The 22,819-nt window shown below is 42.7% G+C and overlaps 1 protein-coding gene across 1 annotated transcript in view; it reads left to right on the top strand.

Moving 5' to 3' along the window:
* LOC118677572 (nmrA-like family domain-containing protein 1) overlaps positions 1–22,819 on the top strand; it is a 43,709-nt gene that overhangs the window by 16,479 nt on the left and 4,411 nt on the right. The window contains exons 2-4 of the mRNA XM_036352756.1: positions 731–969; positions 3,422–3,671; positions 15,061–15,251. Coding sequence (XP_036208649.1) covers positions 731–969; positions 3,422–3,671; positions 15,061–15,251 — 680 coding nt within the window. The remainder of the gene's footprint in view (positions 1–730; positions 970–3,421; positions 3,672–15,060; positions 15,252–22,819) is intronic.

The following is a 22,819-nucleotide window of genomic DNA, read 5'->3' as shown; positions in this document are numbered from 1 at the left end:
GGCTATAGGGTCTGGCACCCTGCTCACTTGGTCTCAGTGTTGTTGGAGAGCACACGAGACTTGGTTGGAAAGTTTGTAAGATGGGCATTCTGAGAAAAGGAAAGTGTGTGGAAGGCCGCCTGCCCTGTTTATCACAATTCCAACTTAGGGGAGACTTAGGGGAGTGTTGAAGGTGGTGCCCCTAATTATTCCTTGACCTTTCCAAACAAGTCTGTGAATGTGCAGACCCTTGGGTGTTTACTGGATACCTGATGCCTAATCTTTGGGTGCCCTTGCCTTGAGGACAATGGAAACACTTGTGTCCTCCCAAGATTACTTACCCTACTGATTGTACCTAAAGATAAAAATGCCAATAAAAGCCTAATGAGGCAGGCAGTCGAGGCTGCCTGGTTGCTATAGCCGGGCCATCCCTTAGCCTCTCTTCCACAGCAAATGTGTGTCAGAGTAATCCATTCATCTGTCACTCAGGCTCTGCTGGGCAGCCCTGGAGCTCCAGCAATGGTTACCTTAGGCCTCTCCCATTCTTTCTCTGCCCCATAGATTTTTCAAAGCTGCCTGTGATGCGGCTGTGAGAAACCTAGTTTGAAAACTACTGTTGCAAAAATGGGAATGCCTCCTGAAGTAGTTATTATAACAGCTGTATTCTGAATGGTGGTACTTCCTGAGCAGTTATTTTTTAGTGAACATTTCTCCTGAACCTTCCTCTGTTTCTTCTTCCCCAATGCTGCAGGATCTCAGGGTGGCTCTGTGGCCAGGGCCCTTTTGGAGAGCAAAAAGTTTGTTGTAAGAGCAGTGACCAGGAATGTGACTCAACCAAAAGCACTGGTGCTCCAGGAACTTGGTGCTGAGGTGGTAAAAGGGGACCTGAATGATAAAGCATTGGTGAAGGTCGCCTTACAAGATGCCTATGGGGTCTTTCTAGTGACCAACTACTGGGAACATCACAGCAAAGAGGAAGAAGTGTATCAGGTGGGAACACTTTTGAGCCCTTTCCTCTTACCCTTCCTGGCTGCTCTGCTCTCCCTTGAAGGGGATGGGCCTTAAGTCTGAGCAAAAATTGCCTCACTCCACAAAATCTCTCTGGTATTTATGAAATATATGTACTTGAAGTATTTCTTTGATTGTGAAGTCAGTGTTCTATAGCACATGTTAACGTCTCAAGACCATGGAGATCTGAGGATGTCTGTGCAATGGAGCCGGTCATTTGTCTGTAGATGGCATGTGAAGGGGTACCCCACAAATTAAGGTAACTCCAAAGTGAAAAGGAAAGAACAAAATGTAATGAGTATATTTTTACTTCTGGCAGAGAATTTGGGGAGAACTTAATAATGGGTACATAGAAAAAAACTAAAACAAGCAAATAAACCCACAGTGATTAACAACAGGAAAAATAAAAGTTTGTAGAAAACAATGTAACCATAGAATATTACTTGGTTCAATTTCAGCTGTGTGGTAGGCACTACTTTTTTGATCTAGCCAAACATTATGATATTGGGAATATGAAAAAAAGGGAATTGCATATATGTGTGATGGTGGTGTTGGGCTGTGTGTGTCTGTGTCAGAGATAGATAGAGAGAGAGAGAGAAAGAGAGAGAGAGAGAGAGAGAGAGAGCACATTAAAGATGAGGACTGATCTTTCAGAGTAAGAATTTAATAGGTGATATCATAAACTGAAAAAAATCAAGCATTATTAGTGCAAACCTGTTATTTAGAAATAAAGAAACAGCTAAAAGAGATGAAAGTGGTTACTTCTTGAGAGCAGTTATCATATGAGGGCTCAGGGAACATCATTGTCATTATAAATTCAATCCCCCCCCCCTTGACAATACTATTTGAAATGATGTTTGTGTATAAATTGGAAAAATGTGAAGATTAAATTTTTTAAATGTAATAATGGGATCAGCCTCTTACAGTAATGGCATAATTCAAAAAAATAAGAGTAGGATTCAGCTATTTGAGGAATAGCTGTTAAATTAATTATACCATTTACAGCTTGCCTTTTAGTGATAAACTTTGGAAGAGCTCATATTAGGAACTCTGGGTTCTAATTCTGATACTCACTTACTATGAGATCCAGGAGTACAAAGTCACTTCTCTGCTCACTTTCTGCCTCTACTAAACCAGATTAATTATGTCTTCTCTACTTGCTACATGGGGTTTTGTAAGGAAAAAAGAGAAGGAAACAATCAAAGAAAGAAAAAAGAGAGCAAGAGAAAGAGGGGAGAGAGAGTGATGCGGAAAATAAGGGGGGGGGGTGGGTTGCAGTCTGAATCTGTGCCAGTAACCTAATGTACACTCTTGATATAATTAAGTCACTGCCCCTTTCTTCACAAATTGGTCTTGCAAGACCAGTTTACCTAAGTACTACTCCCATTTTACAGAGGCCACAAACCATGAACAACCCCCCGGAGGGGGTTATCAGTGCTGGCACCAGGCCAGGCCTTTAGGTGTGGTTTCATGGCCCCATCCCAACACATGGGGCTTTTTGCAAAGCCCGCGAAAGGTCCGGAAGCCCCATCCCATATTTGGGGGACAAAGAAACCAAAGGGTATAAAGGGAAAGCTTCTTCCCGATTGGTTTACTCAGGATTTGGAGAGAAACAGTCTCCCCTGCATCTTGTACTAGTACATGCGAAACTTCTGAAAATAAATGGGTATTTCCTGTGCCTCCAGTACTCCTGCGTATTTTTCGGTCGCCTGGTAAATACTGTAACAAGAGAAAGAGAGAAGAGAGAGATGAAGGTGTTTTATAAAATTTGGAACTGAAATACAAAAAAGAGAATGTGTGTCTGTGTGTGTGCCCTCAATATCCAAATGGTGTGCAGATATAATTAATTACTAGAAAACATTATTACACTGTATGAATATTGTTTTCTCAAGTATCCCTGAGGCTCATATATAAATAAATGTGGCAGTTGATCCAAAGATACTGATAGCCTAGAGCAGTGGTTGGCAAACTGCAGCTCGCGAACCACATGCGGCTCTTTGGCCCCTTGATTGTGGCTATTCCACAAAATACCGACTTCTGCACATTGGCCATGTAGTTTCAATCGCACTGTATGTGTGCGACCGCATGTGGTATTTTGTGGAAGAGCCACACTCAAGGGGCCAAAGAGCCGCATGTGGCTCGTGAGCCGCAGTTTGCCGACCACTGGCCTAGAGGAAGGGACCAGATGTTCCTGCTGGTTCCCACTAGGCTGACTCTTAGCTTCTGATGAGGTTCAGTATTGTGTCATGGTGGAGCCTCTGCCCACCAATACTGGTGGCCTCTCAGATGGTAACTTGAATATATTTTGATGCTGAAGAGCTCCCTCTCTATGGAGGACAATAAGAAATGGATGCGGGGAAGGGAAAGCAGCACCTGCCTTCCTGTCTATATGCAAATACAGTGATCTATATAAAGAATTTACGTTGTTCCTTAGGGAAAGCTGGTGGCAGATGTAACCAAGCACCTGGGTGTGAAGCACGTGGTGTTCAGCGGCCTGGAGAACGTCAAGCGTCTGACTGGCGGGAAGTTGGCAGTTGATCACTTCGATGGGAAGGGAGAGGTGGAGGAGTATTTCTGGTCCATTGGTGTTCCCATGACCAGCATCCACTTGGCAGCTTACTTTGAAAACTTTCTCACTTTATGGAAGCCCAAGAAAGCCTCTGATGGAGATTACTACACCGTGGGTAAGTGTAATTTGTAGTGAAAGTTGACCGGACACCTGCTGTCCTCCCTTCCTCGTCCTTTGTCCCCTTCCTCCCTCTTTTCAGTGGACATGTATCATTTGAGTGCCTACTATGTGCTTACCTGTGGGTGAAGTGCTGAGAGGGATACAATATTGTTTTAAATTTCACAGAGGACTGGTTCTTGGACTGGAAACACAAAGGATTTCACTTCCAGTCTGAACAATCGGATGCTCTCTATACAAATGGTTAGCTATGCGACCTCAAGCCTTAGTTTCCTCAAGTCTAATGTAAAAATTGGACAAGATGACTTTTTTTGTTGTTGTTAATCTTCACTCCAGGATATTTTTCCATTGATTTTTAGAGAGAGTGGAAGCGAGAAGGAGAGACACACAGAGAGAAACATCAATGTGAGAGAGACATATTGATTGGTTGCTACCTGCATGCACCCTGACCAGGGCTGGGGATCAAGCCTGCCATGGAGGTATGTGCCCTTGACCTGAATCAAACCCAGGACCCTTCAATCTGAGGGTGAATGCTCTATCCACTGAGTCAAAGTGGATAGGGCAAGGTGACTTCTAAGGTTCCTTCTAGCTCATCCATCTGACCTACGATAGCAACAGGGAAAATATGCTCCTCTTGACCTGAGTCTCATGGTCAGAATTCCTAGATGGGCCCTGAGAAAGAGTCTGATTCTGAAGGTCTGGCGGCAGGGTGTGTGTGTGTGTGTGTGTGTGTGTGTGTGGGCGGGGGGAGGGGGCTAGGGGGGTAGGAGTGCTAAAGTTGTAACAAGGATTCCTAATAATTCCAATGCTTCCAGTCCACTGGCTGGACTTTCTCTGCCCGTTGGAGACATTTTCTTTGTCCACAGTCCAAGGTGGCTCTGTGGAGTGGAGGGGCTATGGGAGTATCAATGGCAGCAATTCAGTCTTTTTTCCTTGGCACATAATTAAGACTTATCAGAGGCATAACTAGTGACAAAGTCAACCTGGAGCACCTGCCATACAACAGATGACTTGGGTAATAGTTCAAACGTAACCCCCTTTCTTCCTATGCCTTTACCAGGTTACAGAAGCCAGCTCACTGACATTTCCCAGGTCCTGAACTAGGGCATTGTAATCTCTTGGTTAGATTGGCCTATATGAAGAGGTGATGCCTTAAACTTCTCCTGGTACCCAGTCCCATCTGGGGCTCCAAAGTCTATATAACCCCGTGTTTGGTATTCCTGAGACTCAGGTATCGTTCCCACTATAGGAATAGCTAATATTTACCAACCGCTTAGTAGTGGCCTGGCACTGCACTATTTACCTTCACTTCACAGATGAGGAAACTCACGTAATATAGATTAAGTAACTTTCCAAAGATCACTAGTAAGGCAGACCAGGACATGGACCCTGGCAGTCTTACTCCAGAGCCATTGTCTTTACCACTGTCCTATAGCTGCTTTGAATCTCATCTCAAGACCTTCAACTCTCAAACAAAACAAGCCTCAAAGTCAGATGAGACTTATCAAAGAGTGCCTCAAAAAGCTTAAAGTGCTTTACAAATAGAAAATACAATTAGAATTTAATCTGAGCAGGCAATGTGCCCACCAAGAAATTGCGACAGGAAGCTAATTTTGCTACAAAAGATTAAATGTGATATTTAATCCCTGGCTGCTAAGCCTGAAGTCACTTTTACACTGGATTGAAATTCAGAGACATTGATTTGTGTCCTAGCCTATTGTTTCCTAGCTGTGAGGCAGCAGGCAAGTCAATAGACTTAGTTTCTTCATTAAAAAAAAAATCTTTGTTATGGAAAGTATTATGTATGTCCCCCTTTTTCTCCCATTGACCTCTTCTAGCCCACCCTCTCCCTTTGCCCCAGGCCTCCAACCACCCTGTTGTCTGTGTCCATGGGTTATGCATATATGCATACAAGTTCTTTGGTTGATCTCTTCCCACACACCCTCCCCCATCCCCACCTTCCCTCTGAAATTCCACAGTCTGTTCCATGCTTCTATGTCTCTGGATCTATTTTGTTCATCAGTTTGTTTTGTTCATTAGATTGCACATATGAGTGAGATCTTATGATACTGCTCTTTCTCTGACTGGCTTATATCACTTAGCATAATACTCTCTAGGTGCCTCCATGCTGTCTCAAAGGGTAAGAGATCCTTAAGTTTTTACTGCTGCATAGATTCCATGGTGTACATGTACCACAGCTTTTGTATCCACTCATCTACTGATGGGTACTTAGGCTGTTTCCAGATCTTAGCTATTGTAAATTGTGCTGCTATGAACATAGGGATGCATACATTCTTTCTGATTGGTGTTTCCAGTTTCTTAATATATATTCCTAGAAATAGTATTACTGGGCCAAATGGCAGTTTCATATTTAGTTTTTGGAGGAAACTCCATACTGTTTTCCATAAAGGCTGTCTGTACTCCCACCAGCAGTGTACTAGGGTTCCCTTTTCTCCACATCGTAGCCAGCACTTGTCATTTGTTGATTTGTTTATGCTAGCATTCTGACAGGTGTGAGGTGATATCTCATCATCGTTTTATTTACTTCTCTCTGATGATCAGTGATATTGAGCATTTTTTTCATATGTATCTTGAAAAAAAGATACATATGATACATATGACTGCTGTATCATATGTATCATATGTATGTACCCTTTGGAGAAATGTCTATTTCGGTCCTTTGCCCATTTTTATTTTTTTATTATTTTATTTAATTTATTTTTAATTAGAATAAATATTTTAATATCACTATTCACCCTTTCTATATAACAGAAATGTCAACCAAATTCATGATTGACAATGACAGATCAAAACACACACATGCGATTGGTGCCAGTGAGAGCTTTATATGTATTGTGAATGCGTGAGTCAACTTAGCCTTTTATAGAATAAACTTGATTGATTAGACCTGCTTTCTGATGTAGCTAAACTTTTTCCCAGCCCAGTGAAGCATCCCAACTTCTCTTTCAGGTAATTGTCAGCAACACAGCAGTAATTATCTACACAAAGCAGATTATTATTGTAGACTAGAGGCTTGTTGAATGAAGAGATTCGTGTAATAGGCGTTCCTTTCCCCTGGCTGCTGGCACCCGGTTTTCTTTCTTTTTTTTTCTTCTTCAATAATTATAGCATTTTTATTTACAAAAACAAACAATTAAAGTTCCTAGTACTTTTTAACATATGGTACTGTGTAAAACATTTTCCTCTATGAAGAGGGACCAAACAAAATTTACATAAGTATCTAGATTCAATCCTTTTTCTATGGGTGGCACAAACTCTGCAGGCTCTCGTAGGAAATTTTTTCTTTCCACTCGCTGGAATACACGTAGGTTCATGCTGCTTCATATCACCTGACAACCTTTTGTTTTATTTTTATTATTTTTTATTTTTATTGTTTTATTGCTTAAAGTATTACAAAGAGTATTACATATGTCTCCTTTTTTCCCCGCCTTTAACAATCCCCCGGCATCCCCTACCCTCCAGTGTCTTATGTCCATTGGTTATGCTTATATTCATACATACAAGTCCTTCGGTTGATCTCTTACCCCGCCACTACCCCCCCCCCCCCCAAACCCTTCCCGGCTTTCCCACTGTAGTTTGACAGTCTGTTCGAGGCAGCTCTGCCTCTGTATCTATTTTTGTTCATAAGTTTATACTGGTCTTTATTATCCATGAGTGAGTGAGATCATGTGGTGTTTTTCCTTCATTGACTAGCTTATTTTACTTAGCATAATGCTCTCCAGTTCCATCTATGCCATTGCAAATGGTAAGAGGTCCTTCTTTTTTTACAGCAGCATAGTATTCCATCGTGTAGATGTACCACAGTTTTCTAATCCATTCATCTACTGATGGGCACTTAGGCTGTTTCCAGATCTTAGCTATGGTGAATTGTGCTGCTATGAACATAGGGGTGCATATATCCTTTCTGATTGGTGTTTCTGGTTACTTGGGATATAGTCCTAGAAGTGAGATCACAGGGTCAAATGGGAGTTCCATCTGTAGTTTTTTGAGGAAACTCCATACTGTCTTCCACAGTGGCTGCACCAGTCTGCATTCCCACCAGCAGTGCACAAATGTTCCTTTTTCTCCACATCCTCTCCAGCACTTGTCGGTTGTGGATTTGTTGATGACAGCCATTCTGACAGGTGTGAGATGGTACCTCATTGTTGTTTTGATTTGCATCTCTCCGATGATTAGTGACTTTGAGCAAGTTTTCATATGTCTCTTGGCTTTCTGAATGTCCTCTTTTGAAAGGTATCTATTTAGGTCCTTTGCCCATTTTTTGATTGGGTTGTTTATCTTCCTTTTGTTAAGTTGTATGAGTTCCCTATAAATTTTGGAGATTAGGCCCTTATCAGATATAACATTGGCAAATATGTTTTCCCACGCAGTGGGCTTTCTTGTTTTGTTGATGGTTTCTTTTGCTGTGCAGAAGCTTTTTATTTTGATGTAGTCCCATTTGTTTATTTTCTCTTTAGTTTCCAATGCCCTAGGAGCTGTATTGGTGAAGAAATTGCTTCGGCATATGTCTGAGATTTTGTTGCCTTTGGATTCTTCTAGAATTTTTATGGTTTCCCGTCATACATTTAAGTCCTTTATCCATTTTGAGTTTATTTTTGTGTATGGTGTAAGTTGGTGGTCTAGTTTCATTTTCTTGCATGTATCCATCCAATTCTCCCAACACCATTTATTGAAGAGACTATCTTGACTTCATTGTATGTTCTTGCCTCCTTTGTCAAATATTAATTGAGCATATTGATTCAGGCCAATTTCTGGGCTCTATATTCTATTCCATTGATCTATATGTCTGTTCTTGTGCCAATACCATGCAGTTTTGAAAACAGTGGCTTTGTAATACAGCTTGATATCTGGTATTGAGATCCCACCTATTTTGTTCTTTCTCAGGAACGCTGCAGCTATTCGGGGTCTTTTTTTATTCCAGAAGAATTTTTGGAGAGTTCGTTCTAGGCCTGTGAAATATGCCATTGGTATTTTAATGGGAAGTGCGTTGAATTTATAGATTGCTTTGGGTAGTATGGACATTTTAATGATATTGATTCTACCAATCAATGAACATGGTATGTTCTTCCATTTGGTTATGTCTTCCTCTATCTCGAGGTAGTTTTCTGAGTAGAGGTCTTTTTCCTCCTTAGTTAAGTTTATTCCTAGGTAGCTTAATTTTTTTGCTGCGATGGTAAATGGGATTGTTTTTTTAATCTCTCTTTCTGTAAGTTCACTATTGGCGTATAGAAATGCCATAGATTTCTTGGCGTTAATTTTGTATCCTGCTACATTGCCGAATTCTTTTATTAAGTCTAATAGTTTTTTGATGAAGTCTTTAGGGTTTTTTATGTATAATGTCATGTCATCTGCAAATAAGGACAATTTTACTTCTTCTTTTCCAATTTGGATACCTTTTATTTCTTCTTCTTGTCTAATTGCAATGGCTAATACTTCCAGTACTATATCAAACAGGAGTGGTGAGAGTGGGCATCCCTGTCTTGTTCCTGTTTTTAGGGGAAATGGTGTTAATTTTTGTCCATTGAGTATGATGTTGGCTGTGGGTTTGTCATATATGGCTTTTATTATGTTGAGGTATGATCCTTCTACTCCCACCTTGCTGAGAGTTTTTATCAAAAATGGGTGTTGGATTTTGTCAAATGCTTTTTCTGCATCAATTGATATGACTATGTGGTTTGTTTCTTTCAATTTGTTTTGTGATGTATCACGTTTATTGATTTGCAGATATTGTACCATCCTTGCATCCCTGGGATAAATCCTACTTGGTCATGGTGTATGATCTTTCTGATGTACTGCTGGATCTGATTTGCTAAGATTTTGTTGAGGATTTTGGCATCTATGTTCATGAGGGTTATTGGCCTGTAATTCTCTTTCATTGTGTTGTCTTTACCTGGTTTTGGTATTAGGGTGATGCTGGCTTCATAGAATGAGCTTGGAAGTGTTCCTTCCTCTTGGATTTTCTGTATTAGTCTGAGGAGGATAGGTTTTAGTTCTTCCTTGAATGTTTGGTAAAACTCCCCTGTGAAGCAGTCTGGTCCTGGGCTTTTGTTTGCTGGAAGCTTTTTGATGACTGCTTCAATTTCTTCCATAGTTATTGGCCTGTTGAAATTTTTAGATTCTTCCTGATTGAGTTTTGGAATGTTGTATTTTTCTAGGAATATGTCCATTTCCTCCAGGTTGTCTGATTTGTTGGAGTAGAGTTGTCCATAGTATTATTTAACAATCATTTGTATTTCTGTGGGGTGTGTTGTTATTTCGCCTCTATCATTTCTGATTTTGTTTATTTGGGTCCTCTCTCTTTGCTTCTTGGTGAGCCTGGCTAGAGGTTCATCAATCTTGTTTATCCTTTCAAAGAACCAGGTCTTGGTTTCATTGATTTTATGTATTGTTTTTTGGTCTCTATGTCATTTATTTCTGCTCTAATCTTTATTATCTCCTTCCTTCTGCTCACTGTGGGCTTTTCTTGTTGCTCTCTTTCTAATTCTTTGAGTTGTAGAGTTAGATGATTTACTATCATTTTTTTCTTATTTTTTGAGATAGGCCTGTAGAGCTATAAACTTCCCTCTCTGGACTGCTTTCATTGTGTCCCAAAGGTTTTGGATTGTTGTGTTTTCATTGTCATTAGTTTCCAGGATGTTTTTAATTTCTTCTTTGATCTCATTGGTAACCCAATCAATATTTAATAGCATGCTATTCAGCTTCCAAGTGTTTGCGTATTTTGTGTTGTTTTTATTGTAGTTTATTTCTAATATTATGCCATCGTGGTCTGAGAAGATGTTTGGTATGATTTCAATCTTCTTGAATTTGGGGAGACTTTGTTTGTGACCCAATATGTGGTCTATTTTTGAAGATGTCCCATGAGCACTTGAGAAGAACGTATATTTTGTGGCTTTGGGGTGAAGTGTTCTGAAGATGTCAATTAAGTCCATCTGATCTAGTGAGTCATTTAGGATTGCTGTTTCTTTGCTGAGTTTTTGTCTAGCGGATTTATCCAGTGATGTCAGTGGTGTATTAAAGTCCCCTACTATGATTGTATTGTTGTCCATCTCTCCTTTGATATCTTCCAGGAGTTTTTTTATGTATTTGGGTGCTCCTGCTTTGGGTGCATATATGTTTACCAGGGTTATATCTTCTTGTTGTATTGATCCCTTTAGTATTATGAAGTGGCCTTCCTTATCTCTTGTTATGGCCTTCACTTTGAGGTCTATTTTGTCCAATATAAGTATTGCTACCCCAGCTTTTTTTTCATTTCCATTTGCCTGAAAGATATTTTTCCATCCCTTCACTTTCAGTCTGTGTGAGTCCCTTCTTCTGAGGTGGGTCTATTGTAGACAGCAAATGTATGGGTCATGTTTTTTATCCATTCAGCCACTCGATGTCTTTTGGTTGGAGCATTTAGTCCATTTATGTTTAAAGTTATTATTGAAAGGTACTTGTTTGTAGCCATTTCTTTTTGTGTGTGGCTGTTTTCTTTCTGAGCTTTTTATTTCTTCTTTTTACACCAGTCCCTTCAGCATTTCTTGCATTGCTGGCTTGGTGGTGGTAAACTCCCTTAGCCTTTTTTTGTCTGTGAAGCTTCTTATTTCCCCTTACATTTTGAATGATAGCCTCACTGGATAGAGTATTCTTGGATTCAGTCCTTGGCTTTGCATCACTTTGTAAATTTCTGTCCATTCTTTTCTGGCCTGATGTCTTTCTGTTGAGAAATCATTTGATAATCTAATGGGAGATCCCTTGAATGTAACTTTCCATCTCTCTTGCAGCCTTTAGGATTCTCTCTTTGTCCTGAACATTTGCCATGGTAATTATGATGTGTCTTGGTGTGGGTCTTTTTGGGTACACCTTGTTTGAGACTCTCTGTGCTTGTGTGATTTTTTTCTTCCCCACCTCTGGGAAGTTTTCTGATATTATTTCTTCAAATAGGTTTTATAACCCTTGTTCCTCTTTCTGTTGTTATGGCACCCCTATTATTTGTATGTTGTTTTGCTTCATGTTGTCCCATACCTCCCTTAGGTTCTCCTCCTGTCTTTTAATTTTTTTCTCCAATTGCTGTTCAGTTTGGGTGTGTTTTGTTTCTCTGTCTTCTAATTTGCTAATTTGGTCCTCTGCTTCTCCCAGTCTACTGTTGAAACGTTCAATGGTGTTTTTTATTGCAGCTATATCACTCTTCATTTCTTCTTGGTTCTTACATAATTTATTGATTTTTTCATCTGTTTCTTCTTGTTTCTTGCATAAGTTGTTGATTTTTTCCTCCATCCAGTTTATGCATTCAAGGACCCTTAATCTGAATTCTTTTTTCTGTCATGTTGCATGCCTCGGTTTCACTTAGCTGCTTTTCTGGTGAGTCCTCCTTTTCTTTCCTTTGGGGGTTTCTTTGTCTACCTATGTTTGATCTCACTGACATATCTAGATGTTGAGTCATTCAGTGGCTCCTCCCTGGGTGGCAGTGGCTCCTCGGGCTGTGGTTGCTCCTCGGGTGGTTGTGGTATCAGCTGCTCCTCAGTTGGCAGCAGCTCCTCTGGTGGGTGCTGTTCACAGTTGTGGTGGCTCCTCTGGCTGGTGGGGGGAGGCTTCACACACAGCTGCTGTTCCTCAGACAGAGGGTGTGGTGATCAGGAGGCTGCTGTTCCTTGGATGGGGGCATGCTACACAAGCAGTTGCTACTCCTTCGAATTGTTACTTTTAATCTCTTAAGTGGCCTCAGGGCAAGGTGTTTTCCAATATGGTGTGTCAACTGTCTTCCCCCCAGGCAAGGCAGATGTCTATGTGGTTGTGTGAGGGAATGACTGAGCCAAGGAGACTTGGGGTGTCTGCCTTCTGAGCTCTGTCCCCTAAGTCCCCAGTGCTGGCTTCTGCTCTCACAGCTCCAGTCCACTTCAGCCTTCCTCTGCCAGAGCACAAGGTGGGTGGCTACACAGGGAATGTTTGTGCCTTGGCCCTTTAATAGGGTGCCTGAACTTTCAGCTGCCACTCCCTGGCAGACAGCACCCCACTGCTTTTCACAGCTTGATGTTATGTGGATACCTTCCTCAGTTTGGTGCTCTCTGCTGGGGAGCCCAGCTCCGGAATTAGATCCCAGAATTCTCAGTGGCACCTTCCCCCCCTCCACCACCGGCTGAGATATCTCTCTGGGTCTTCAGTTCCCCTCTGTGGGTCACGTCTCTGCCCCTCCTACCAGTCTCTATGCCGGCTCCACCTTCGGTCCTTGGGTATCAGGGTTTTCTCCTGTGAGTTTTCCGTTGATTATTCAGGAAGACTTCTTGTATTTCACTTGTAATTCCAGCTTGTTCCTGGGAGCATGACCATGCAGCATCCTCCTACTCTGCCGCCATTTTTAATCTCTCCTTTGCCCATTTTTAAATTGGATTGTTTGTCTTCCTTTTGTTAAGTTGTATGAATTCCTTATATATTTTGGATATTACCCTTTCTCATATGTATCATTGCCAAATATGTTCTCCCATACAGTGGGATCCCTTTTCATTTTGTTGATGCTTTCTTTTGCTGTGCAGAAACTTTTTGTCTTGATGTAGTCCCATTTGTTTATTTTCTCATTGGTTTCCTTTGTCCTAGGAGATGGATCCATAAACATACTGCTGTCGATCTCTCCCTTAAAGTTCTCCAGAGGTTTTTTTAAAAAAATATATTTAGGTGCTCCTATATTGGGTGCATATATATTTACCAGGGTTATATCCTCTTGTTGGATTGATCCCTTTAGTATTATGTAGTGACTTTTATTGTTTCTTCTGATGGCCTTCATTTTGAAGTCTATTTTGTCATGTATGACTATTGCTACCCCAGCTTTTTAAAATTTGTTTTCATTTGAATGGAAACATTTTTTTCCATTCCTTAACTCTCATCCTGTGTTAGCCTTTTGTTCTGAGGTGTGTCTCTTGTAGACAGCATATATTTGGTTCATGTTTTCATATCCATTCAGAGTTTCTTCATTTAAAAAGTTAGAGTTCTGAGGCTAGATCATATCCATTTTGGGTTCCAGCCTCGGGATTCTGGGATTCTGGGGACCCATGAGAGGCTGTGTCACACTGTAGGAAGGGGTTTTTGAGTGACACATGAGGGTTTGAGCCCACTTCTGCTGCTTGCTGGCTGAGTAATTTCTGGAAGTACCTGATATTCCTTGAAACAATTCCTTGAAACAATATTTCAAGATTGTTTTGAAGATTAAACCAGCCAATATTTTGAGCTCATTCATTCATTCATCCATTCATTAAATATTAGAGGGCTTATTACTATGTTATAGTCTTTTACTGGGGAATCAGTTCAAAACAGAGTCTGCCCTCATGGAGTTTTTATTTGGGTGGAGGAGATAGATAATAAACATAATAGATAAGTAAAGTATATTGTATGTTAGGAGGTAAGTACTGTATAAAAATAGGGCAAGGTAAGTTATATGTGGAGTGCCAGCAATAAGGAGGTGGCATGTGAAACTTAAACAAGAGGATCCGTGGGCCTCTTTGAGAAGGTGATGTCTGAGCACCTTCTGATGGAGCTAGGTGGTGGTCTTTGTGAGTATTCAGGAAAGAACATTTTGAGAAGAGCGAACAGCTAGTGTGGCTGGAACAGAGCAAGTAAGGGAGAGTAGTAGAAGGTGAGGCTAGAGTTAACAGAGGTCTGGTCCTGTAAACCACTGACTTGTCTTTTGAGGGACAGAGAGCCATTGGAGGGTATGGTTAGACATGATATGAGCTGATGTTAGTTTTATAAGTTGACAAAGAGACCATGGAAAGGCAAGAGTGGAAATGGGTAGACCAACTTTGCAATAATCCAAGTCAAAGATGATGGTTCAAGATGTCTTTGACCATGGTGGTAGCAGTGAAGTTGGTGAGAAGTGGTCAGATTCTCTAGACATACTATGAATAGGATTTTTTTAAAAAAAGGATATGGGGTGTGAGAGAAGTGTCAAGCTGACGCTAAGATTTTTGACTTGAGAATCAGGAATGATAGACTTGAAATGGGGCAAGTTGGGGGTGAATGGGTTATAGGAATTCATTTTGAAGCACATTGACATGTTTATTAAACAATCAATAAGGATGTTGAGTAGGAAGTTGGGCAATAGAGCCTGGAATTCAGCAGAGAAATCTGGATTGTAGATATAACTAATTATATTTTGCACAAAGCAGATTCTTAGTGAATGGTGGCTTTTAAAAAATCACTACCCAGCCATTATAGTATGTTCTCAAATCTAAACTTTGTAACTAATTGTGCATAGATTGTGGCCACTAGGTGTTACATTGCTTTCCTACCTTTTGTTCAGTGGTTGATTAATTCAAGTTGGTATCAATTCAAGACCTACCAAGGATGTGATATAATTACCTATTTTTATCTCTCTTTTTTGTTTTTGTTTTTACTAGCACTGCCTATGGGGGACATTCCCATGGATGGCATCTCTGTTGCTGATATCGGAGCAGTCGTCTCTAGAATTTTTGATTCTCCAGGAGAGTTCTTAGGCAAGGCTATGGGCCTCAGTGCAGAAGCGCTAACAGTACAGCAATATGCTGATGTTTTGTCCAAGATTTTGGGGAAAGATATCCGAGATGCAAAGGTGAGTTCTTAGAAGATATAAATGTGATCATAAGAGTCCAGCTTAGGTCACACCCCACTGACTTATGCATTCTGGTAGACTCTCCATGCATTTAGACAAGGATTCAGCTTAGGCTGTCAGAAGAAATTGAAGAGGATTTCAGTTCCACAAATCTATCTTGTATTGGTGCATCTGAATCCTACCCTTATGGCTTTATTTCTTTGGCTTAAGGTTAATCAGCTTGTTAGAGTAAAATTACTTTTGGGTGGCAAGAACTTAGAATCTGAAGACTGAAGTACAACTTTTTCATACACACTATCCAACTCTTCTCTCATAAGCACTCATTGCTGATCATTCCAGTCTGCCAGAGCTCTCTGGTGTGGGCAAGGCACTTACCTTTCTGAGCCTCAGCTTCTTCATCTGTGAAGTGTGATAATAGCATCTACCTCAGGATGATCTTGTGGAAATGAGAGAGAATATATTTAAGGGGCTTAGCACAGTGTTTGGTACATACATACCTATTGGTATATATCAAGTACCTCTTGTGTACCTGGTGCTATCTTTGAGGAGTTTACATCAGAGTGAAAATGTTAATGCACATGAAGTCACAGGGATCAGTGCAGCTCTAACACTATAGATGCTTAACTGTGTTGTCCACACTCTCTGTGACCAAAGAAGGGTAGGAGAATGCTTTATGGCAAAAGTGGCTTTGAGGTGGTCCTTGAGGGTGGGCAAGACTGTGTCTAGATGGAGGGACTAAATTCTAGAATTCTAAACTCTAGCTTGACTAAATCCAAATGAATGAACCAGGGGCAGTGTGAGAAAGTAAGCAAATCTTGGCTCTGCTCTTACCTATCTGTGGAATATGTCAAGTTACTTAACCTCTTTAATCTCAGTTTCTTCATTTGCTAAAATATATATATATATATATATATATATATATATATATATATCCACATATATATCCTATCTAATAAAAGAGAAACATGGTAATTAGCTGTAACTTCGCTACCCTTCCCATTGGCTAATCAGGGCAATATGCAAATTAACTGCCAGCCAAGATGGCGGCTGGCAGCCAGGCACTGAAGTGAACATGAGGCTTGCTTGCTCCAGTGACGGAGGAAGCCAACGTTCCCTGCCTGCCGCTGCTGGGCTCTGAGCTGCTCTCTAAGAAACATTGTTACAAATATAGAAGCTAAACAAAACCCCAGAAACCTGCTTTCAGGCAGCCGGGATCTCAGAGCTGGAGTCGCAACAAAGTTTCAAATACAGAAGGTAAACATAGCACAGAAACCTGCTTTCAGCAGCTGAGGTCTGAGCTAAAGCCTGCTCTCAGCACCAGTGACAGCCATAGAAGGTAAATAAATCCCAGAAAAAGAAAAAAGAAAAAGAGGAGAGGTTGGGAGGAGCTTCAGTCACCCACCAGCCTGAAAACAGCCCTCAGCCCCTCATCCAGACTGGCCAGGCACCCCAGTGGGGACCCCCACCCTGAAGGGAGTGTGACCAGCTGCAAACAGCCATCATCCCCTCATCCAGGCTGGCCAGGCACCCAAGCAGGACCCCCACCCTGATCCAGGACACCCTTCAGGGCAAACCAGCCGGCCCCCACCCGTGCACCAGGCCTCTATCCTATATAGTAAAAGGGTAATACGCCTCCCAGCACCAGGATCAGCAGAGCCTCGAGGCTTCCCAGCACCGGGATCAGTGGAGCCGAGAGGCCTCCCGGCCTGGGATCAGTAAAGTCACAAGGCCTCCCGAACCCAGGATCAGCGGAGCCGTGAGGCCTCTTAGCACCGGGATCAGCTGAGCAGTGAGGCCTCACTGCCCCTGTGTCAAGTGGAGCCGCGAGGCCTCCCAGCACTGGGATCAGCAGAGCTGTGAGGCCTCCGGGCCTGGGATCAGCGTAGCCACAAGGCCTCTTGAATCCGGGATCAGCGTAGCCACAAGGCCTCTTGAATCCGGGATCAGTGGAGCCACGAGGCCTCCTGGCCCCTGGAGCAGCGTGACAGGGGGCAGCGCCCAAACCCCCTGATAGCCCTGCAGCTCTGTGTGTGACAGAGGGCGGGGCCACAACCTCCCTATCCATCCTGCTCTGTTCGTGAAAGGAGAAGGCGACCCAACCCCCTGATCTGCCCTGCTCTGTGCATGACAGGGGGTGGCGCTGCAACCTCCCCATCGACCCTGCCTTGAGTGTGACAGGAGGTGGCTCCCCAACCCCCCAATCAGCCCTACCCTGAGCGTGACTGAGGGTGGCATCGCAACCTCCTGATTCGCCCTGCTCTGTGCATGACAGGGGGTGGCACCCCAACTCCCCAATCGGCCTTGCTCTGAGCCCGACCAGGGGCTGTGGCTCAGGCACCTAGGGATTGGGCCTGCCCTCTGCCACCCGGGAGTGGGCCTAAGCCAGCAGGTCATTATCTCCCAAGGGGTCCCAGACTGTGAGAGGGCACAAGTGGGGCTGAGGGATACCCCCCTCCCCCAGCCAGTGCACAAATTTTTGTGCACTGGGCCTCTAGTATATATATATGTGTATATATATATATATTATGCAAAGTGTCCCCTTTGGAGTTCGAGCACTCACTATGATCACTATGATGCGTGCTGACCACCAGGGTGCGGCGCAGAATGAAGGGAGGCACTGGTCAGCAGCTGGCAGCCGCTAGGGACCCTACCCATGCACAAATTTTGTGCACTGGGCCTCTAGTACCTAATAAGATTGTTTAGAGCAGTGGTTCTCAACCAGATGATTCTAATGTGCAGCCAAGGTTGAGAACCACTGGTTTAGAGCAGTGGTCAGCAAACTGCGGCTCGTGAGCCACATGCGGCTCTTTGTCCCCTTGAGTGTGGCTCTTCCACAAAATACCATGTGCGGGTGCACATGGACAGTGCGATTCAAACTTGTGGCCAATGCGCAGAAGTCGGTATTTTGAGAAGGGGCACACTGAAAGGGCCAAAGAGCCGCATGTGGCTCGCGAGCCACAGCTTGCCGACCACTGGTTTAGAGGATGAAATGATATATCAATGGCAGGCACCTGGCACTGGGTCGGCAATTAGTAAGCCCTTGATAATTGATCATGGTATAAATCAGGTGGGAGTGGCTTAGACTAGAGTGTGGATAGGACAGACCTTTTACAGAAAAGTGAGAGGAACTGATGATACCACACATTACCAGCCAGTTCTCCAAAGCAGGTGTTGGTAAGAGGAAGGACAACAGGGCTTCTGAAAAGGAAGTATGTGTGCCTTGCAGACACCCTCAGAGCTAAAAGGAGGCTCCATACCTTTTTTCAAGATGGCAGGCAGGGACTAGTCTGTCTCTCTGCCTCTCTTGGCTTCATTCCACCATCTGTAAAATGAGTGTTGTTGGGGTGATTTTTAACGTCATACCCAGCACATTCTCTCTACAGGAGGGGTCCACAATTAGGACCCACCACCTGCTTTTTTTTAAAATAAAGATTTATTGGAATGCAGCCACACCATTGTTTATGTATTGTCTCTGGTTGTTTCCATGATACATTGATAGAATTAAGTAGTTGTGACTTAGCCTACATGACCCACAAAGCCTTAGATATTTATATCTAGCCCTTTAGGAAAAATTTTGTTGATGCCAACTCTAGAATGTTTCCTAAAGGTAGGCCCAGAAAGTTGATTTTTGTTTTCATCTGCAACTCTTGGTCCAGTGAATCTTGAGTCATGAGGGGTTATCTAGATTCCCAATTCAGAGTCAGGAATAGGAGCTACAAGGAGGCTAAGAAACCCTAAAAAATTATTATAGGTGTCTTTAATGAAGAAAATAAGTTACCCCCCAACCCAAGATGATAGCCAATCACTCAAAAGAAGGACTCATGAGAGGATCTGCAAAGTCACTTGTACCTGGGTGTAAATATACTTCCCAGGGACTGACCTGTCTCCAAGGGTGTTTGCATTTGGGCCTTATATTTCTTTTGTTTCATGGGGTTTGAAGTCTGTATGGAAGAAGGAGAGAAAGGTGAAGGAGTGTGGGCATGTGGAGAGTGTTTATTCTCAGTGGGCCAGGTAGATGTGTTCAGGGCCTTCCAAGCATCACTCAATCACATACTTGGTCCCTGACTCTTTTTGGCACACCAAGTTATTTCACAATTCCGCAGAACTTCTCTGGCACCAAAAGTTCTAAGGCATTAGAAGCTGGAAGTTCTACAGAATGATATTCTTGCTGGGTACAATATCCTTGGATTCAGACCCTTTCTTTGCATGACTTTGTATATTTCATTCTATTCCCTTCTGACCTGTTGTGTTTCTGTTGAGAAATCAGTCACTAGTCTGATGGGGGATCCTTTGTAGGTAACTTTCTGTCTCTCTATGGCCACTTTTAATATTCTTACTTTGTCGTTGGTGTTTGCCAATTTAATTATAATGTGCCTTGGCATCAGTCTTTTGGGGTTCATTTTGTTTGGGACTCTGTGAGCTTCTTGGATTTGTGTGAGTTTATTCTTCCCTATATCAGGGAAGTTTTCTGTCATTATTTCTTCAGACATGTTTTCTTTCTTTTTTTTTTTAATATATTTTTTATTGATTAAGATATTACATATGTGTCCTTGTCCCCACGTTACCCTCTACCCCCCACCCCCCCCACCCCCGCTCATGCCCTCACCCCCCCGTTGTCCATGTCCATTGGTTAGGCCTATATGCTTGCATATAAGTCCTTTGGTTGATCTTTCCCCCTTACCCCCAACCTCCCCTACCTTCCCTCCAAGTCCCGACAGTCCAATCAATGCCTCTCCGTCTCTGGATCAGTCCTTGTTCATCAGCTTATGTTGTTCATTATATTCCACAAATGAGTGAGATCCTGTGGTATTTATCCGCTCTCAAGTTCCATCCATGCTGTGGCAAATGGTAAGAGTTCCTTTTTCTTCTTCCTCTTCTTAAAGAATACCTTTCAGCATTTCATATAATGCTGGTTTGGTGGTGATGAACTCCTTTAGCTTTTTCTTATCTGTGAAGCTCTTTATCTGACCTTCAATTCTGAATGATAGCTTTGCTGGATAAAGTAATCTTGGTTGTAGGTTCTTGGTATTCATCACTTTGAATATTTCTTGCCACTCCCTTCTGGCCTGCAAAGTTTCTGTTGAGAAATCAGCTGACAGTCGTATGGGTATTCCCTTGTAGGTAACTGAGTTTCTTTCTCTTGCTGTTTTTAAGATTCTCTCTTTATCTTTTGCTCTTGGCATTTTAATTATGATGTGTCTTGGTGTGGTCCTCCTTGGATTCCTTTTGTTTGGGGTTCTCTGCGCTTCCTGGACTTGTAAGTCCATTTCTTTCACCAGATAGGGGAAGTTTTCTGTCATTATTTCTTCAAAAAGGTTTTCAATATCTTGCCCTCTCTCTCCTTCTGGTACCCCTATAATTCTGATGTTGGTACGCTTGAAGTTGTCCCAGAGGTTCCTTACACTATCTTCATATTTTTGGAATCTCTTTTCTTTTTTCTTTTTCGGTTGGGTATTTTTTGTTTCTTTGTATTTCAAATCTTTGACTTGATTCTTGGGATCCTCTTTTCTGCTGCTGGATCTCTGTAAATTATTCTTTATTTCAGTCAGTGTATGCTTAATTTCTAGTTGGTCCTTTTTCATGTCCTCCATGGTCTCCCTATACTTATTGAGGGATTCATTAAATTTATCGGCGGTTTCCATAAAATTCTTGAAAAACCTTATAACCGTGGCCTTAAACTCTATATCCAATCGTTTGCTTTCCTCCATTTCTGCCATTTGTGACCTGTTTCTTTGTCTCCGCATTTTGGCAGCTTCCCTGTGTTGATAGAGTGGCCCTGTGCGCCAGGTGTCCTGTAGGGCCCAGTAGCTCAGCCTCCCCAGTTACCTGGGGTGGACACTCTTGGTGCACTCTTGGTGCCTTGGTTGTTGTAGAATCACTGGGAGGAATTGACCTCCAGGCCAATTGGCTGTGAGAATCACCTGTGTCTAAAGTGGGAGAACTTCTGTGCTGAAGACACCCTTCTGGGGCAAGACTTGCTTCAGTGGGGCTTTGGTGCTCACTGAGTCTGCTCCCTGAGTGCGTCCCTTATGGATCTGAGGAGTTGCAGTCTGGATGAACCCCCTCTGACCACTGGGTACAGTGGCTCCTGGATCTAAGGAGGTGCTAATTCAGCCTCTGCCTGAGGCCACACAGCAGGAGCCACGAAGAGGCTCAGCTGTGAAGCAATGCAAGCCGCTGCGGGGCCTTGGGCCTTCTCTTGGAAGTTCCAGGTCTGCCTGGTTCGGCTGCAGTTAGGTACATTCACATGCAAAAGCCTCTGCCGCAGCCTGGGTGGGGCGGGGTCTCAGGGAGTCAGAGGGCGGAGAAAGCAGCCATGGCCGATTCTCCGCCCGGAGTCGCGCGTCTCAGTGTTCCGGTAACGGCTGCAAGCACCTCTGAGGGAAAGCCGCCCTCAAGTTTGCTCGCTGCCGGACAGACCAGCTTCTCCCCGTATGAGACCTGGGTCCCCAGAGACTTCCCGGAACCGGAGTTCAGAGCCGTCGGGAGTTTGTGATTCAAAAAGACAGCCACGTCCTCAGGCGCCACCCCCTTTTTCGCGCGCGCGCGAGCCGCCGTACTTCTGCACTTCACCTCCGCAGCGCCTCTGGCTCTCAGCGTGCTTTTCTTTCCTTCTAGTTGTAGAATTTACACTCAGCCAGCCTTTCTGTTGTTCTGGATGATGTTTGCTCGGTCCTTTGCGGTAATTTTCAATTGTTGTGTGAGGCAATAATTTCCCGGTGTTTACCTATGCCGCCATCTTAGTTGCTCTCCAGACATGTTTTCTATCCCTTGCTCAGTTTCCTATCCTTCTGGCACCCCTATTATGCGAATGTTGTTTTGTTTCATGTTGTCCCAAAGTTCCCTTTGGCTCTCCTCCTGCTTTTTAATTTTTTTTTCTAGATGCTGCTCTGCTTGGGTATTTTTTACTACCTTGTCTTCTAGCTCACTGATGTGGTCCTCTGCTTCTTCTCGTCTACTGTTGATGCTTTCTATTGAGTTCTTTAAGCGGCGATGTCATTTTTCATTTCTTCTTGGTTGTTCTTCATTTCCTCTTGGTTCTTACACATTGTATTGAATTTGTCTTCCATTCTTTTCAGAGACCTTATGACCATTTCTCTGAATTCTTTCTCTGACATATTGCTTGCTTCCATTTCATTTGCTTCCTTTTCTGGTAATGCCTCCCTTTTTCCCCATATGCGGGCTATTTCTTTGTCTCCCCATGATCTCTCTTCTCTGGGTATCTGGTTATATAGATCTCTCTTTCCTGTGTTGATTTAAAGGCACAAAATACAACACAACAAGGCACAATGCACAAGGCACTCAACACAAATGTATGCATGATACTAATAACTCCAAATAAAGGTGACCACCAGAGAAAAAAGAATTAGGGGATAAGAAAAAAATGGAGTGCAAAAATGATATTGAGAAAAGGAAAAAATTAAGAGAGAAAAGAAAGAGAATAAAAATAAGGGGACAAAAACTATTTATATGGGGAGAAAACCCCAATGGAACAACCACTAATCCTAAAAAATGCAGACAACAAACACCCAGAGATGAATTCAAACTAACAACAACTAATAACAAGC

This window comes from Myotis myotis, unplaced genomic scaffold (genome assembly GCF_014108235.1).
Source record: "Myotis myotis isolate mMyoMyo1 unplaced genomic scaffold, mMyoMyo1.p scaffold_m19_p_2, whole genome shotgun sequence".
Classification (NCBI taxonomy): Eukaryota; Metazoa; Chordata; class Mammalia; order Chiroptera; family Vespertilionidae; genus Myotis; species Myotis myotis.
Note: the sequence above shows the minus strand (reverse complement) of the source record. Positions and strands in the feature narration are given on the sequence as shown.